The 18,632-nt window shown below is 47.5% G+C and overlaps 1 protein-coding gene across 1 annotated transcript; it reads right to left on the bottom strand.

Annotated features, from left to right (window-relative positions):
* Positions 1-2,143: 2,143 nt before the first annotated feature.
* LOC308580193 (aquaporin-5-like) lies at positions 2,144-18,426 on the bottom strand. Its single transcript, XM_081181550.1, has 4 exons — positions 17,665-18,426; positions 13,205-13,369; positions 10,049-10,129; positions 2,144-4,659 (listed from the first exon to the last, which is right to left on the bottom strand). The coding sequence occupies exons 1-4, from the start codon at positions 18,025-18,027 to the stop codon at positions 4,462-4,464; spliced, it is 807 nt and encodes a 268-aa protein (XP_081037676.1). The 5' UTR covers positions 18,028-18,426; the 3' UTR covers positions 2,144-4,461.
* Between the last annotated feature and the right edge of the window lie 206 nt (positions 18,427-18,632).

The raw sequence follows: 18,632 nt of genomic DNA, 5'->3' as shown, positions 1-18,632 counted from the left end.
CCATATAATCGATGTCAATAAGGGGAAGTATGTTCGCTTTTGAGGCCGACCAAATGCCAGCCTTCATTTCGCGATCCACTTACAATCTCTCGCCCCCCGCTTTGTAGATTTCTCTTTTCTTACAAGGCCAGAGTCCTGTTGAGACAGCTTTTGCATGGAATTGAAATTTCATTTGCCCTATTGACAGCAGGAATGGTCCGGGGGCACGAGGACGTTCCGATTGCAGACAATTTATCTCTGGCTGCAAATTCACCCGCTGTCTTCCCAGCTTAGTTCATGTTACAAAAATGACAGCCCATTTCTTTGGAATGATTAAGAAAATGGACTTTTTTGTCAAGTGGCTTGCACCTCTGCCCTCCCTCCAGCGGCACGTTCCTACAAATTCCTTATGCTGTGCCATTCCAATGAAAAATTATTTTTGCTGTTAGTCCAGTTGGTCCAGCTGGAAAGCGTTTTTGCAAAATTTTGTCTCTTCTGTGTAGTGGCTGTAACCATTCCCAGTCCATGCCTTTGTTTTGTTTCTGGTGCTGCTCAAAGGCCAGATACCCCGGGGGCAGTGTGGTGTAGTGGTTAAGAGCGGTAGACTCGTAATCTGGTGAACCGGGTTCACGTCTCCGCTCCTCCACATGCAGCTGCTGGGTGACCTTGGGCCAGTCACACTTCTCTGAAGTCTCTCAGCCCCACTCACCTCACAGAGTGTTTGTTGTGGGGGAGGAAGGGAAAGGAGAATGTGAGCCGCTTGGAGACTCCTTCGGGTAGGGATAAAGTGGGATATCAAATCCAAACTCTTCTTCTTCACACAGTCTCTAGAAGCCAACTGAAGTCCTAGCACATTCTTGCTGCCCCTCCAAGTCTGCTTTTCCCAATGTGGTACCCTCCAGATGTCTTTTTTGTAAAAAAAAGACTACAACTCCCATCATCCCTGGCATTCCGCCGCCTTGGCTGTGGCTGATGGGAGTTGTAGTCCAAAACATTGGGGGGGGGGCACCAGGCTGGGGGAGGCTGCTCCAAGGTGCTGGAGAGACTGAGGTTAAGTAAGTGGAAGGCCCCGTCCTCTGCATAAGGAAACAGGGCTTTATCGCAATTCTCTTCTCTGCTGGCTCGACTGCATAGAATTGTGGCGTTGAAAGGGACCACGAGGGTCATCTAGTCCAACCCCCTGCAACGCAGGAATCTTTTGCTCAAGGTGGGATTCAAACCCACCACCCTGAGATTAAGAATCTCATGCTCTACCAGGTCTGATTTGCAGTAGGGCCGGATTTAGCTTTGATGAGGCCCTAAGCTACTGAAGGGAATGGGGCCCTTTATATGTCCAGCTGTCCTTTGTCAGCAACAAATTGTCGCTGTTTTTGTGTGTTGAATATACCGTATTTTTCGCTCTATAACACGCACCCGACCATAACACGCACATAGTTTTTAGAGGAGGAAAACAAGGAAAAAAATATTCTAAACGAAACAGTGGATGTATGATTTTTGTGGTTCATGCTGTGGCCACAGACATGTGATCTGACGGTGAGTTTGAGGTAGCCCAATGCAAAAATCCTGAGGATCCATGTGGATCCATGCTTTGTAACCACGTTTTAAGTGGGGAGGGAAGGAAAAGCACTCAAGGGCCAAGGAGCACGCGTGGGGTGGGTGGAGAAGGATGCTGTTAATAATGCAGAAGAGGGGTATAAGGGGAGAAGCAAGCAGGCTCTGCTTCTCTCCCTCCTCCCCAGCTCGCTGAAAAACTTTGCTGCTATTTAGCCAGCTGAGTGGGGAGGAGAGAGGGACAGAGAGCCTGCTTGCTTTAAAGGAGCCAACCGGACAGGAGCCGCTTACACTCGTGTAAGCGGCTCCTCTCCTCTCCCACTTTGCTGCTTTAAAGAAGCAGGCTCTCTGTCCCTCTCTCCTCCCCACTCAACGGCTCTTCTCCCGCTTTGCTGTTTCAAAGTGAGCCACGGAGGAGGGAAGGAAGGGGAACCATGGATCCTCTGCTCACGACTGCAGCAGATCCCCCCGCCACCCGTAGGCACTCGCTCCATAACACGCGCAGGCATTTCCCCTTACTTTCTAGGAGGAATAAAGTAAGTGTTATGGTGCAAAAAATACGGTATGCTACATGGTAATTTATGGACCTAATAGGTATCCTAAGCCATAATGGGATCAAAATAAATAAATAATGTATTCCATGAAATCAATCGGTAGGCATAAGACTCATACCCTTAGTCTATGCTGCCTGGTCACCAGTCTACAAGCACTCTTTAATATTAGATAACTGGTGCAACAGCTTGGCCGACATTCAACTGGGCTGCACTGCAGTCTGCAGCTGCATGCTACATGTTGCCATGCAACCGGTCCATGCAGAATGTAGGCACCCTACACAGTGGTACCTCAGGTTACATACACTTCAGGTTACATACGCTTCAGGTTACAGACTCCGCTAACCCAGAAATAGTGCTTCAGGTTAAGAACTTTGCTTCAGGATAAGAAGAGAAATCGTGCTCCGGCGGCGCGGCAGCAGCAGGAGGCCCCATGAGCTAAAGTGGTGCTTCAGGTTAAGAACAGTTTCAGGTTAAGTACGGACCTCCGGAACGAATTAAGTACTTAACCTGAGGTACCACTGTATATAGAAATGAGCAAACCAGTGATATTTTAGGGAGCAGGCTAGCACTACTTACAGTACATCATAGGAGCTGACACAACACAAAACACTGTTGCTGTATGTAGGTTTTATTTTATTTGTTTTTTATCTTATCTTTTGGAAATGTACATCCAGTGCTTTTTTCTTTTAATTCCCCCCCCCCAAGAGAGTGGAGCCCTAAGCTATAGCTTGTTTAGTTTATACATAAATCCATCACTGTGGCTTGCTATGTGCTGGCCAGTTTGACGCTGCTGCTTTTGCTCCATTTATTATTACCGCTTTATTGTTATTACTGCTATTTAACATTTAGTTTAGCCCCACCAGTGTGCTAGGCACTGAACAGAATTAACAGAGTCTCTGCCTCCAAAGGGCTTACAATCTACATTCACTGAAGAACACAGCCAGGAAGGAGAGACCTGGGGATGTCAAAAGACTAGATGCATCAGTTGACGTTGGAGGGTGTGGACAAGCTGAGACTTCCCATGCTCCAGGCACATGGAAGGCTATTCAACAAAGGCACCCGCTCAGTAAATAAAGGGATGCCTATGCAACACCCTAGAGCAGGGGTAGGCAACCTAAGGCCCGTGGGCCGGATGCGGCCCAATTGCCTTCTCAATCTGGCCCACGGATGGTCCAGGAATCAGCATGTTTTTACATGAGTAGAATGTGTCCTTTTATTTAAAATGCATCTCTGGGTCATTTGTGGGGCATAGGAATTCGTTCATTTTCCCCCCTTCAAAATATAGTCCGGCCCACCACATGGTCTGAGGGATGGTGGAGCAGCCCATGGCTGAAAACGGTTGCTGACCCCTGCCCTAGGGAGATGGTAGGAAAAATCCAGAATGAGGGCAGGGGTGGGAGCTGGTCTGTAAGGGATGGTGTGAGTACTGTTTTCGTTTGGTCCTTTATCAGCCTGGAGGAGTGGTGCAGAGTAGCCCCTTCTTAACCACCTTAAAAATTTTTAGTTTAGAGAAAAGACAAGTAAGGGGGAGAAATGATGGGAGTTCATACCATTATTTGTGGTATGAAGAAAGTGGGTGGAGGAATGTTTTTCTCCCTCTCTAGTAACACTAGAATTCGTGGGCATCCAGGGAAGCTGGACATTGGGAGGTACAGGCCAGACAAAAGTGCTTCTTTGCGCAGTGCAAAGTTACTCCCTTTCCAGATCTTGGGAAGTTAATAAAAGTAAAGGTAAAGGGACCCCTGACTATTAGGTCCAGTCGTGACCGACTCTGGGGTTGTGACGCTCATCTCGCTTTATTGCCCGAGGGACCCGGCGTACAGCTTCCGGGTCATGTGGCCAGCATGACTAAGCCGCTTCTGGCAAACCAGAGCAGCGCACGGAAACGCCATTTACCTTCCCGCCGGAGCGGTACCTATTTATCTACTTGCACTTTGACATGCTTTTGAACTGCTAGGTTGGCAGGAGCAGGGACCAAGCAATGGGAGCTCACCCCGTCGCGGGGATTCGAACCGCCAACCTTCTGATCGGCAAGCCATAGGCTCTGTGGTTTAACCCACAGCGCCACCCGCGTCTCTCTCTGCTCTGCCTTGGTCAGACCACACCTGTGTCCAGTTCTGGGCACCACAATTTAAGAAGCATATTGACAAGCTGGAATGTGTGCAGAGGAAGGCGACCAAGATGATCAGGGGTCTGGAAAGCAAGCCTGATGAGGAACGGTTGAAGGAGCTGGGTTCATTTAGCCTGGATGAAAGGAGATTGGAGAGTTACAAGAAAGGAGATTCTGACTAAATAGGAAGAACTTTCTGACAGTAAACGCTGTTTGACAGTGGGTTTCGGCTGGATAACCGTCAGAGTCCCTTCCAGCTCGACCGTTCTATGATTCTATGATCCTGTGATCCACCAGTTCCGTTGAGTACTTCTGATCATTCTTCTCCACCCAGTCATCTTCAGGTTGGTAGGTCCCTTTCAGAACATCAAGCCTCTCGGATAGGCTTCTTGTGTCAGGAGCGAGGATGATGTTGTAGATCAGAGAGGCCACAATGCCGCCCGCCAGAGGTCCCACCCAAAAGATCTGAAGAAGTGCAAACAAAACATAGGTTTTTGGTGAGTCACTCCTCAATGGAATCATTCCCAATTGGAGCAGCTACAGAGCTGTTTCCCCCCTTCTCGGCCAGTAGGGGTGCTATTGAGGTATACCACACCATCATAGAGTTGGAAGGACCTTGACAAGACAGAAGTACTGTTGGACTTCCGGGGTGGTGTTACCGGCAATGGCAGACTCCCTCTGAACTGGAGGGACTAGCTCCGCGGGAAACGGGTCTTCTCCGCTACGGTGAAGCGGGGACCCTTTTAAAAATCACAGGCGGATGAAGCCTGTGACCATGGGACTCAGCGGGCACCTTTAGCGCCCCCCCCAACCCGCTAAGGAACCCACTAACGGGCTCCGAAGTGAAGAGGGGGAAGTGGCGCGGTGCTGTGAGTCAACTGCTATTTCCGTGGAGCGAAGCCACATAGCCGTTGCCGGAGAGCGCTGCCTTTTTCCTGGGACAATTTGGACTTTAAAATAAGCACCCGTGAGTACTTAGACTTTGAACAATTGGACATTAAATAAGGACTAGCAAGCAGGAAAGAAAGAATTGGATTTTAAAAACCTATTCTAATTTGGTACGGAACGGGAAGGTCTAAACAGGAAGTCAGCCTTCTGTTCTTTTGTAAACAGAATAAAGCAAAGACAATTTAAACTAGAGCTCAGAAAATCTTTTTTAAAAGATTGGATTTCACCATTTAAAATTGTGGAACCTCCCTTTGACAGCAGGAGAAGGGGGGGGGGATCTTTTTGGATTGTTTAAAGTGACTTTAAAGTAAAGTAACTTTCCTCCGTCCTGATCCTGGAGCGGGGAGTCAGGACTGACGTTTGAAGTTCATTGACCAAAGACAAGTGTCTTTGACAGATAGCTAAAAGAAGAGAAACATAGTGATTCCACTGTTCCCTTTCGCATTTTAAAGAAATATATATGGACAAAGTATCTTAAAAAGGGAAACTTTGTTGCAAGAACAAATAGAAATTTTCCCCCTAGAGGGAGTCTGTGAAACTGTAACTAACTCCAGGGAGTTACAGATTACACCTGTGGGAACTGGCATCTGACCTTGCAGGACATTATTCAGAAGCTTTGTTGTGTGCTCTCTATAAAACAAATGCCCTACTGGAACAATTACACGAGAAGGTGAATTGGATGGCGACTTCGACTAGAAATTTTGAACAGGCAGTGGGAAATTTTGAACAGACAGTGGGAAAATATGTGGAGCCCACTCAGGAATTAAATCAGGAGTGTGTCTTGACAGAACAGGCCCAACAGGAATATGATTTTTCGGATTTGACAAATGAACGTGGAAAAAGCCAGATTTGGAAAGGAAAAGTTTGGTTTGGCTTGGAAATGGGGGGCTGGATTGACCCCCTATGCTGGGATGTTTGGACTTTTCAAATATGGCAATGGGCTGTGAGATGTTTGGGACTGTGGGGGCTCTTAATTTTGGAGGGTCTTTGAAACATGCTTTTAAATACTACATGGAATTCAGTGTTGAACATGGAAAAGGGGCTGATCTGTCGAGAAGGGTTAAAAACATTGTCAAGCTGGAGTTACCACGAGCAGGAGACAAGGGAAAATACAGTTACAAATATGAAGAAGAGCCGCGGAAGGGACATGGAAGAGACTTGAGGGCCTCGGATATAAGGTTGCCAGGTTAATGGGCTAGATCGACGGGATAATAAGGACTGACAAAACCCGGAACCAGGAGGAAGGGACGTTGGATGAAGATTGGATCTGTTTGTATCTATTTTCTCTACCATCAGAATTGTTTTATAAAATTGATGAATGTTAGAAAAATGTTGGAATGAAATTATTTGGCTTTAGCAAAGATGTTTAAATAATTATGAAAGAATATTATGGTTATGAGAAGTTGTTAAGGATAAGATTTAAGTTTTAAGCTTTAAGGTTTATTTTATTATAGAAAGATAAGATTAAAACAGTTTAGGGTAATGCAATGGCAGAATATTATGAAACATGGAAAGGATTTGCTGGGATAATTAATAACTAGGATACAAAGAAAGGGAGGAGGAGGAGGTCTAAGAAAGAAGGCAATGACAGTTAAGGATCTGAAAATAATTAATTTGTTTTTAAATGTTTTTAACGGTTTGTGATGTATTTCTGTATTTTTCTTTTTTTTCTGTCACTTTTTCTTATTTGGAATTTTTTACTCATATGGTGGGAAGGGGTTTTTTTGGGTTTTTTTTCTACTTTGTCAACTATTTTTATTTTGTATTTTCTTCTGCTTCTATTTTATTTTATTTTTTGCAACATTTTGAAAATCTCAATAAATATCTTTTTTTTTTCAAAAAAAAGACAAGACAGAAGTACTGTTTTGGGGGGACAGGGGGAGGCCAGGTGTGGAGGACTCCCTGGTCCTGAATGGGGTAACTGTGCCCCTGAAGGACCAGGTGCGCAGCCTGGGAGTCATTTTGGACTCACAGCTGTCCATGGAGGCACAGGTCAATTCTGTGTCCAGGGCAGCTGTCTACCAGCTCCATCTGGTATGCAGGCTGAGACCCTACCTGCCCGCGAACTGTCTCGCCAGAGTGGTGCATGCTTTAGTTATCTCCCGCTTGGACTACTGCAATGCGCTCTATGTGGGGCTACCTTTGAAGGTGACCCAGAAACTACAACTAATCCAGAATGCAGCAGCTAGACTGGTGACTGGGGGCAGCCGCCGAGACCACATAACACCGGTCTTGAAAGACCTACATTGGCTTCTGCCCAGATACTGAGGTCCAGCGCCGAGGGCCTTCTGGCGGTTCCCTCATTGCGAAAAGCAAAGCTACAGGGAACCAGGCAGAGGGCCTTCTCGGTAGTGGCGCCCACCCTGTGGAACGCCCTCCCATCAGATGTCAAAGCGATAATCAACTACCTGACATTCAGAAGACATCTTAAGGTTCAGGGAAGTTTTTAATGTGTGACATTTTAGTGTATTTTTGGTCTCTGTGGAAGCCACCCAGAGTGGCTGGGGAAACCCAGCCAGATGGGCGGGGTAGAAATAATAAATTATTATTATTATTATTATTATTATTATTATTATTATTATTATTATTATTTCCATCCTCTGCTCAGAATGCATAATGGGGCAAGGATCCAAGATATGCCAACCATGTTCTGCTGCCAAGTGCAGTCTCGCTATAGCCTATCCCACTGGGACATAGCAGTTGGCCAGAGCAGAGTCAAATGGCTTTGGAACTGTCTCGAGGCGCTCAAAGGAAATGATTCTGGATCCATGCACGATGTAGCTATACTCCGAAATTCTCTTATGTTTTGTGCTCACCATTCCTGTTACCTATGGCCAACGTCAGCTCCTGACATCACACATCAACATTGTCAACTGGAGCTGCTCCCAGAGATAATAGACAATTAGCCGATCTTGCTTGTGCCTCTGCCGCATAAACACTGCAAGTATTTTACCCATAGGGAGGAGTTAAGCCTTGAAATGTCTCTGTGATCCCTATAATGCAATTCTCGGGGCACAACAGTACTATTTGTTCCAATTCTGTATAATCACAGGAGACTCTCAAAACAACTCTGAGCCTAACACCCTTTTGTGAAAAAGCATAGTGGAAGAAAAATCTTAGACGCGCACCATAATTTAAAGCATGTTACTTCCTCCAATGAATCATGGGAAATGCAGTTTGTTAAGGGTACTGCGACTTGCAGCTCTGTTAGAGGTAAACTACAATTCCCAGAATTCTGGCAACTGTTGTTTACCCATTAAGGAACTCCAGTGACCCAAGATTCTTCTGTTCCTTATTCTGGGTCGAAAGAAAGGTGAGCCGCGTCGGGTCCCTGATCTTGCTAGAGTTGGCTGACTTCCTTTCACATTACTCCAGCATCTAATTTATCACTTGAGCATGTAAGCAAATTAAAGGCTGAAGCAAACGGAGGAATGATTATCTCAGGATAACAGATTGTCTAAACAGGGGCCCTAAGATAAGGCCCATAGCTCATTTATCAATTTCCACACCCGTATTTCATAAACAACTGATTTTAATTAAGACAGAGCCCGACAAGAATTGAGTCTTGTTTGTATACATCTAATTAATGCACCGGCCATTCATCCATGTGCCAGGGCCTGGAAGACAGGATTTTGCCCTTTCTACGCCCAATTTCTAGCACCTTGGAAATCTGATGCTCATCGTGGATGAGGGTGGTAAAAATCAGACCCTCCAAGTGCCCCTATTTTCCAGGGACAGTTGTGGATTTACAGAAGCCGTCCTGGTTTCTGATTTGATCCCGGAATGTCCCTCTTTTCCTCAGGATGTCCCTATTTTCATCAGAGAAATATTGAAGAATATGGTAGGATTTACTATTTTCTTTGGAGAAATGTTGGATAATATGGCACCCCCCCCAACGTTTCTCTGATGAAAATAGAGACGTAGTCAATCACCACCATCATCATTTATATTCTGCCCATCTGTGACTGGGTTGTCCCAGCTACTCTAGGCAGTTTCCAACATATATTAAGGTAAAGGTACCCCTGACCATTAGGTGCAGTTGCAGACGACTCGGGGTTGCGGCACTCATCTTGTTCTACAGGCTGAGGGAGCTGGCATTTGTGGCTTCCGGGTCATGTGGCCAGCATGACTGAGCCTCTTCTGGCGAACCAGAGCAGCGCATGGAAACACCGTTTACCTTCCCGCCAGACCGTTACCTATTTATCTACTTGCACTTTGAGGTGCTTTCGAATTGCTAGGTGGGCAGGAGCTGGGACCGAACAACGGGAGCTCACCCCATCATGGGGATTTGAACCGCCGACCTTCCGATCGGCAAACCCTAGGCTCGGTGGTTTAGACCACAGCGTCACCCTCGTCCCTCCAACATATATTAAAACATAATAAAGTATTAAACATTTTTAAAAATCCCCTATACAAGACTGCCTTCAAATGTCTTCTAAAGGTTGTATAGTTACTTATCTCCTTGGCTCGGGGCTTGCATAACTCCATACCCTCCAATATTTCTTCAATGAAAATAGGGGCATCCTAAGAAAAATCGGGAAATAGGGACACTTGGAGGGTTATGTGACCCCCGAGCCAAGGAAATAAGTAACTTTAGAAGACATCTGAAGGCAGCCCTGTGTTGGGAAGTTTTTTGGGTTTTTTTAGTGTTTAATGTTTTGTTATGTTTTTATATATGTTGGAAGCCACTCAGAGTGACTGGGGCGACATAGTCAGATGGGCAGGGTATAAATAATTAAATTATTATGTTTATGGAATAGGACGTCCCTATTTTCATCAGAGAAACATCAGAAAATGTGGGGGAAGGTGGGAATATCTACTTCTGTCCTTCATCTCCTAGAAATATCAGGGCCCATCACAAGCCTGATTTTGAAGTCTCAGGTGGCAACTGGAAGGAAGAACTTACCCAGTGATCCTGGAAGTTTGCCATTATGACAGCGGGGCCAAAAGACCGTGCAGGATTCATCGAGCAGCCCGTGAAATAGATCTGGAAGGTAATAATGATGGGGAAATGTCATCGTGTAACGATGGATAGAGCAAAAGGTCCTAACACCTTTCCATATTTTATTGCAATGTTTTTGTAAGTAACTCGCCCTGGGGCCTAGCATTGAAGGTAAGTGGCCATCTGGTGCCCATTAGGACTGGCAGGGAAAACAGCAGGGAGGTCAACTGTAGGTGGCGCCAGAGAGCCAATGACAGGCAGAGCCAACTGATGCTGGCTTTGCTCCCATCCTCCTCCCTGCTGAGTTCTATGATGGCAAGACAAAGGAGGAAGGATATGACAGCTAGCGCCACCCCTGGCCCTAGATGACACTTGGAAAGCAGGCAGATGGGGGGCTGGTTAGGGGCAGACAGAGGTTGGTGGGGCAATGCCCCATTCACCCCAACAGACCAGCTTCCACTGGGTGAAGGGCAGGTACAAAAATCAAATAGCAACAACAGTACCGTATTTTTTGCCCTATAGGACGCACTTTTTCCCCTCCAAAAATGAAGGGGAAATGTGTGTGCGTCCTATGGGGCGAATGCAGGCTTTTGCTGAAGCCTGGAAAGCGCGAGGGGTCGGTGCGCACCGACCCCTCTCACTCTCCAGGCTTCAGGAGAGCCACAGCGCCAGCCCCACAAGGTCGGGGGACAGCGGGGAGGCGGAACGCCGCCATCCCACTGTCTCCCGATGTGGTTTGGAGGCTGACGGCGGGGAGACGCGTGCTTCTCCCTGCCGCCAGCCCCGCAAGCTCCAGGGACAGCTGGGAGGTGCAGCGCGTCTTCCCGCTGTCCCCAGACCTGGTCTGCAGGCGGGCGGCGGGGAGAAGAGCGCTTCTCCCCGCTGCCAGCCCCGCAAGCTCCGGGGACAGCTGGGAGGCGCAGCGCGTCTTCCCGCTGTCCCCAGACCTGGTCTGCAGGCGGGCAGCGGGGAGAAGAGCGCTTCTCCCTGCCGCCTGCCCCGCAAGCTCCGGGGACAGCTGGGAAGTGCAGTGCGTCTTTCAGCTGTCCCCGGACCTGGTCTGCAGGCGGGCGGCGGGGAGAAGAGCGCTTCTGCCCGCTGCCGGCCCCACAAGCGCCTGGGGGGGAATTTTTTCTTCTTCTTTATTTCCCCCCAAAAAAACTTGGTGCATCCTATGGGCCGGTGCGTCCTATGGGGCGAAAAATATGGTAATTGTCGTTATGGGCACCCACAGAGACAATGGAGTGTGCCTCCAGGGGTGAATACAAACCGCTGCAATAGTATCACTGACGTGACCTCCCTGGGGCACAAGCCTGGGCCGTGGGTATCGAGGTCCTGGGCTGCGCAGACAATAATACTGCTTTCTCGGCCTCACAGATGTGATCCAAAGGAAAGCAGAGCAATACGTTTGACCCCAGCTTGGAGGCAGGAGTTGAAGAGACGTGCAAGACGCCATCCAACCGTCTTAGGGACTCCACTCCAGATGTGTGTTGTTTACCCCTTAGCCTTTTCTTCTCCTGAAGATATCCCTCAAGGCAGTGGAGGTTTGGGACCAGCGTTTTGCTTCTCCTATATGCTTCTCCCAGGTCGACTGGCCCCATCTTCTCCTCACTTCCCTTTACAGCATGTGCAGAAACAGCCTCCTTGACCATTTCACTGGCAAAATGCTGGCTAGCTTTTATACGAAGGAACCAGGCCACTGGTTCTACACACATGGTTCCTCCATACACTTATTACTGGCTAATAGAAGCACCAGGGACCTGCCTGTTAGGATATACCGTATTTTTTGCTCTATAAGACTCACTTTTTCCCTCCTAAAAAGTAAGGGGAAATGTCTTATGGAGCGAATGCAGGCTGCGCAGCTGTCCCAGAAGCCAGAACAGCAAGAGGGATTGCTGCTTTCACTGCACAGCAATCCCTCTTGCTGTTCTGGCTTCTGAGATTCAGAATTTTTTTTTTTCTCCTCCAAAAACTAGGTGCATCTTGTGGTCTGGTGCGTCTTATAGAGCGAACAATATGGTAGTTCCGTTCCACCTTAAAAGGAGCAGGCATGACTGGTGTGTCACATGCCTGTTTACTTCCAGCACTTGCTGGGAACTTCCGTTTGTATATAGCTTTCGTGTTACTGCTGTTTTGCTGGAGACGAAGGGAAGCAGACATGTTTTCCTCTGTTCCTGAACTATGCTGAATAAAATGCTGTACATTTATGCTTACACATTTCTCTGTCAGCCTCTTCTGCTGTGAGAAGATTTACACACTCTGCTGATCGAGTGTGCACGGGTCTCTAAACACATCTGAGGCTCGTGTTGCTGATTGATGCTGTTCCAAGGGAGATCGGCTGCTGGCCAGGGGCTGGAGCCAGCTGGGGGCCTGCCTGATGCCCCCCTCTTCCTGGCAGTATCCCAACACTGCCTTACCCCACCCCCACCCCAATTGCCATAGCACCCCCTGCTGGAATGCAATGGTAAATAATAATAATAAATAAATAATAATAATAAATTTGTATTTATATCCCGCCCTCCCCAGCCGAAGCCGGGCTCAGGGCGGCTAACAATAAAATAATACAACATTCTAAAATCATTTCATTATAAAAATTAATTCAAATCAAATTGATGGCACCCATTGGGCTAGAGTTCTGTAAAGATTGCCAAAGGAGGGAGTCAGGCTGTGCCTTGGCCAAAGGCTTAGTGGAACAGCTCTGTCTTGCAGGCCCTGCGGAAAGATGTCAAGTCCCTCAGGGCCCTAGTCTCTTGTGGCAGAGCTTTCCACCAGATCGGAGCCACAGCCGAAAAAGCCCTGGCTCTGGTTGAGGCCAGCCTAACCTCTCTGTGGCCTTGGACCTCCAAGATGTTTTTGTTTGAAGGTCGTAAGCTCCTCTGTGGGACATACCAGGAGAGGCGGTCCCATAGGCATGAGGGTCCTAGGCTGTATAGGGCTTTAAAGGTTAAAACCAGCACCTTAAACCTGATCCTGTACTCCACCGGGAGCCAGTGCAGCTGGTATAGCACCGGGTGAATGTGATCTTGCAGCAAGGACCCTGTAAGGAGAACTGTGGAGCCATCTCATCTGAGGAACACACCCTGTACTGTTGCTCTGCCCAGCTGAGATAACAACACTCACCCCTAGGAAATGGCCGACCGTGACTGAAAGTCCGATAGATAATGCCGGGGAGCCCACAACATCAGTTCTGCGGCTGTCCGTCGAGGCGAAGACGCAGAGGACCAGCAGGAAGGTCAGAATCAGCTCTACTGCCACTGCCTGTCCTGCTCCTGTGTTGTTGTGCAGCTGCAAAGATTAGGGAAGTTGTGAAGGAGGAGGAAGCACGGGAAGAGGCAGCCTTTGAGTCTTGGCAAAAGCAGAGAGAGACAGCAGACACAATTACCATCCCTCTCCCCCAGGCGGCAGCGTTTAGTGAACAAAAGTTAGGTGGCCTCCATGGGGTTGATTTCCAGGAACAGCTGACAATTCCAAGGGTTGGTCGGGCCATAAAACACCGACTTGCCGGCTTAGCATGGACGGGCTGCCCTGCTGAATGACGCAGCTAATTATGTGCCCATCCGTCTGATCGTCTCAGAAGCACTCCCAGGCCCAAATGTGTGTTTTTCCAGCAGGATCGGCACCAAAGGAGAAATCGAGAGTCTAGTAATTAAGTCGTGCTGGTGTTCGCTGGAGCCCTGCCAGCAACTAACTTCTAAAGGAAATAGGAGTATCTGGATATAACAAGTCGGCTTAGAAGCTTCTACACTTGCTAACCTGCCGGCCAGCTTCATCATCGCAGAAGCACCCAGTGCTGGTTCTCTAGGGCATGGGATGGAGATCCCTCTATGCTCCTCTCAGGGGTTGCTGGACTACAGACCCCCATCACTCTCCTGACCGTTGGCCATGTCGGCTGGTGCTGTTGGGAACTGGAATGTGCCAACATCAGGAGAAGAGCAGGTTGCTCCCACCCCTGCTCTAGGGTGGCAGAATTCAATGGAGGACAAAGACCCCCTGTCCCAGTTGCACAGAATTTTGGCAAGTGCTGCTTTTTCTCACTACTCTTTGGCAAGATGCGTAGGCTGACATCCCCTGTTGTTTAAAGGAAAACCTGTAACTGACCTCTTTGGGCACTTTAGAGATAAAAAGGGTGGTTTCTGGTGGTTTCGTTATGTCTCAATAATAATAATTTTATTATTTATACCCTGCCCATTTGGCTGGGTTTCCCCTGCCACGCTGGGTGGCTTCCAGCACATATAATAAAACCTTTAAAACTTCCTGATACAAGGTTGCCTTCAGATGTCTTCTAAAAATCAGATAGTTGTTTATTTCCTTGACATCTGATACAAGGTTGCCTTCAGATGTCTTCTAAAAACCAGATACAGTCATACCTCGGGTTACAGAATCTTCAGGTTGCGTTTTTTTGGGTTACAGACGCACTGAAACCCGGAAGTACCAGAATGGGTTACTTCTGGGTTTTGGCGGTCGCACATGCGCAGAAGCACTAAATCACGCTTTGCGCATGAGTAGAAGCGCCGAATCGAACCATCACGTGCACTGTGGGTTGTGAACACAGTGGGTTGCGAACGTGCCTCCCGCACAGATCACGTTTGCAACCCGAGCGTCCACTGTAGTTTTTTATTTCCTTGACATCCACAGGACAGGTGCCACTACCGAGAAGGCCCTCTGCCTGGTTCCCTGTAACCTCACTTCTCACAGTGAGGGAACTGCCAGAAGGCCCTCGGAGCTGGACCTCAGTGTCCGGGCTGAACAATGGTGGGGTGTGGAGACACCCCTTTAGCACCTTTAAGGTGATTTGCCCTTTGTTTTAAACTGTATGCATTACAACAACCCTATAAGTATACTGTTTTCCCTTTGCTGTGTTCTTTTGAAAAATACACCACTAATGTACTATTATTGCACTGAGAATATACTGCAGAAGATGTCCACAATAAAACACATCAGTCTGGAGAAGCCCCTAGTCACTTCTGTGATGTTCCATTCTGATTCTGGATTTATGGCTGGCATTGCCAGAGAAGATCCCTTCCCACTTTGTCAAACAAGGGAATGCAGTTCCTTGGAAGGGTGATATTGTAAAGATCCAAAGAGAATTGTACAGCGGTACCTCGGGTTACAGATGCTTCAGGTTACAGACTCTGGTAACCCACAAATAGTACCTCGGGTTTAGAATTTTGCTTCAGGATGAGAACAGAAATCGCGCGGTGGCGGCAGTGGGAGGCCCCATTAGCCAAAGTGGTGTCTCAGGTTAAGAACAGTTTCAGGTTAAGAATGGACCTCCAGAACGAATTAAGTTCTTAACCCGAGGTACCACTGTAGTTGGAATCAAGACCATGCCGGTGTGACAAAGTTTTCATAGCACTCTGCTGGAGAGCCTGTAAATGATCTAGATTCACCGGGCCACTGAAATAACCAGAAGCAACTTGCACTGCTCTGATTGTAGCTGAGGACAAGCACAATCCCTTGGCTGAACTCCACATCCCTTTGTATAGCTGCCAAAAACCTTCTGCAATCGAAGCTCGGGCTTTTTTGGCATTGCCCCAGCTATCTCCTCTCCAGCCTAACCCTATTGGCTTTAGGCAAGAGGGTTGTTCACACGTTACGATGGACACAGGTTCATCGTACTCTACACCTGCACAAGTGCTTGTCTAAAACAATGTACACTTGTACACTTGTACACTTGTGCATTTGTGCAGTCCAGCTATTGTGTACACAGGCACACAGACTGCACACTTGTTCAATGTAAGTTGTAGACACCCCTAAGGCCTGGCAATACAGTCGTACCTTGGATCTCAAATGCCTTGGCTCCTGAACAAATTGGCTCCCGAGCGATTGAAACCCGGAAGTGAGTGCTCTGGTTTTCTAACGTTCTTTTGGAACCTGAACGTCCGACACGGGTTTTCCACAGCTTCTGATTGGCTGCAGGAGCTTCCTGCAGCCAATCGGAAGTCGTGCTTTGGTTTCCGAATGTTTTGGAAGTTGAACGGACTTCCGGAACAGATTCCGTTTGACTTCCAAGGTACGACTGTATATGTGTTGTTGTTGTTGTAGTTATTGTTGTTGTGTGTAAAGAAAGCAGGAAGAAAACAAAGCACATAAAACACAACATAATATATTAAGTACAACATTAACTGTATAATTAAAAACAATGTAATTTTTTTATAAAAAAACAGTGGGAAATATAGAATAATTATATTAAAATGGTAGAAAACAACATAAAGTATTAATAATTTTTAAATTAAGACAGGATCCTGTGCCAACAAGCTTTTGCTGCTGCACAAAATCCTCTAATTGCTGATAATAACTGGCAGTGAGCCACCCCTGAGAAGGACAATAGAGGTAATCTCCAGCACTCATCATGAACCCTGATGGATTTTGAAATCTCCACACTCACAGGACTATAAATTGGCTATAATGCCAATGGGTTTGTAGAACGGCACTTGGCCATGGTGTGCCCCACGATATGATGTTCTTCCAGCCAGGGGAGGGCATAACATGTTTCCTCCAGGTAGCATTAGGGATGGGGAATTTATGGCTTTCCAGATGTTTTTGGACTCCAACTCCCATTAGCCCCAGCCAGCATGGTCAATAGTCACAGACCCTGCAAGTGTCCCTATTTTCCAGGGACAGTCCCAGATTTACAGAAGCTGTCCCAGTTTCTGATTTGATCCTGGAATGTCCCAATTTTCCTTAGGACGTCCCTATTTTCATCAGAGAAATGCTGGAGGCCACAGAGTTATGCCACCCCCCAAACCAAGGAGATAATTAACTATACAACCTTCAGAAGACATCTGGAGGCAGCCCTGGATAGGGAAGTTTTCTTAATGCTTTATAATGTTTTCATATATGTTGAAAGCCACCTAGAGTAGGACTGCCATATGTCTGGAATTTCCCAGACGTAACCAGAATATGGCAGTCGAAACCGGTAGAAGTCTTGATTTTGGCAAACCCCTTAAAAATAACTCAAAAATTTTTCTTTTCTGAGATTTTGGGGAAAAAAGAAGAAGCTTAACATCTTCAGATGGGTGGGGTAATAATAATAATAATAATAATAATAATAATAATAATAATAATAATAATACTATGGAATAGGATGTCCCTATTTTCATCGGCAAAATATTGGAGGGTATATAATCTACGGCAGAGGTCAGCAAACTTTTTCAACAAGGGGGCTGGTCCACTGTCCCTCAGACTTTGGGGGGGGGAGCGGACTATATTTTGAAAAAAGAAAAGAAAAAAGAGCGAATTCCTATGCCCCGCAAATAACCCACATATGCATTTTAAATAAAAGGACACTTTCTACTCATGTAAAAACACACTAATTCCCGGACTGTCCACGGGCAGGGTTGAGAAGGCGATTGGGCCGGATCCAGTCCCCAGGCCTTAGTTTGCCTACCCATGAACTACAGTGATGGAAGTTGTAGTTTAGTAACACTGGTAGGGCCTCAGGTTCTCTAACCCTGCATTAGGTGGTTCAATCCTGTATATGCTTACCTGGTATTAAGACCCACGAAATTTAGCAGGACTGACCCCTTGTCATTTTCCTCAGCCAGGACAATAGGAATACATGTGTCAGCACCACTTACCGCATTGACGGCCAGGGTCCCTCGGATATCGGCTGGAGTGAGCTGGTAGATCACCCCTGCCCCGGCTATCGCTCCCAACATCTGAGCCACAACGTAGGCCACCGATCGTACCACTGAAATCTTTTGTGCCACGAGGAGGGCCACTGTCACCGCTGGGTTGATGTGAGCCCCGCTGACATGGCCCACGGACTGGACGAGGGTGGCAATGGCCAAGCCAAAGGCCATGGCAATCTGCACCATCTGTGGGAGTGCCGACGGCCAATTCAAGGCCGAGCCCACCCCGACAAGCACAAATATCATGGTGGCCAAGAACTCGGCAAAGACGGCTCTGAAAAAGGCCAGGGAGCAAGCTTCATTCTTCATGGCAGAAGCGGCAATGGGGAAGTCAAGCCACGGTGCAGAAAGGGATTGCCACGATCTTTCCTTCTGCCAGAGGAAGGATGGGCGGAATATATATCTAGGGAAAGGATGAAAAATAGGGTGGGACTGGGAACGGGAGATGCGGTTCCTGGGAAATCGCCCATCTCCTGCCTCTGAAACCCTGACCTTCCTTGTTAGTAATACTCAGCTGTGCCATTTTGTTGCTTGGTGATTTATGACCCTGCTTGACTTTCGGTTGCATGCAGAGAAGGATCCTCCTGAATTCTTCCAAAGAAAACTCCCGCAAAGTGTCCTTCGATTTCGATTTGTATCCTCTCGGTCCCTTTGCATAACGCAGACCTGCCCAGCCTGCGGTCCACCAAGTTAAATGCTGCCCGCCAGTTTCGAATGGCTGCTTGCCAGGGACATTAGTGCTGGTTTTGCTGCCTGCCATCAGAGTCGGTAAAAAAAAACACAAAACACACACACACACAACAGTGGCGTTGCCAAGAACCTGCCAGGCCACAGTGCACACAGCTAGCAGCCTGTGTTCTGCTTGTTGGGTCACAAGATGGGCATACTTCATAAAGCATATTCAAGGTTGCTTC

This window comes from Podarcis bocagei (assembly GCF_964188305.1).
Source record: "Podarcis bocagei genome assembly, chromosome: 2".
NCBI classification, from domain to species: Eukaryota; Metazoa; Chordata; class Lepidosauria; order Squamata; family Lacertidae; genus Podarcis; species Podarcis bocagei.
Note: the sequence above shows the minus strand (reverse complement) of the source record. Positions and strands in the feature narration are given on the sequence as shown.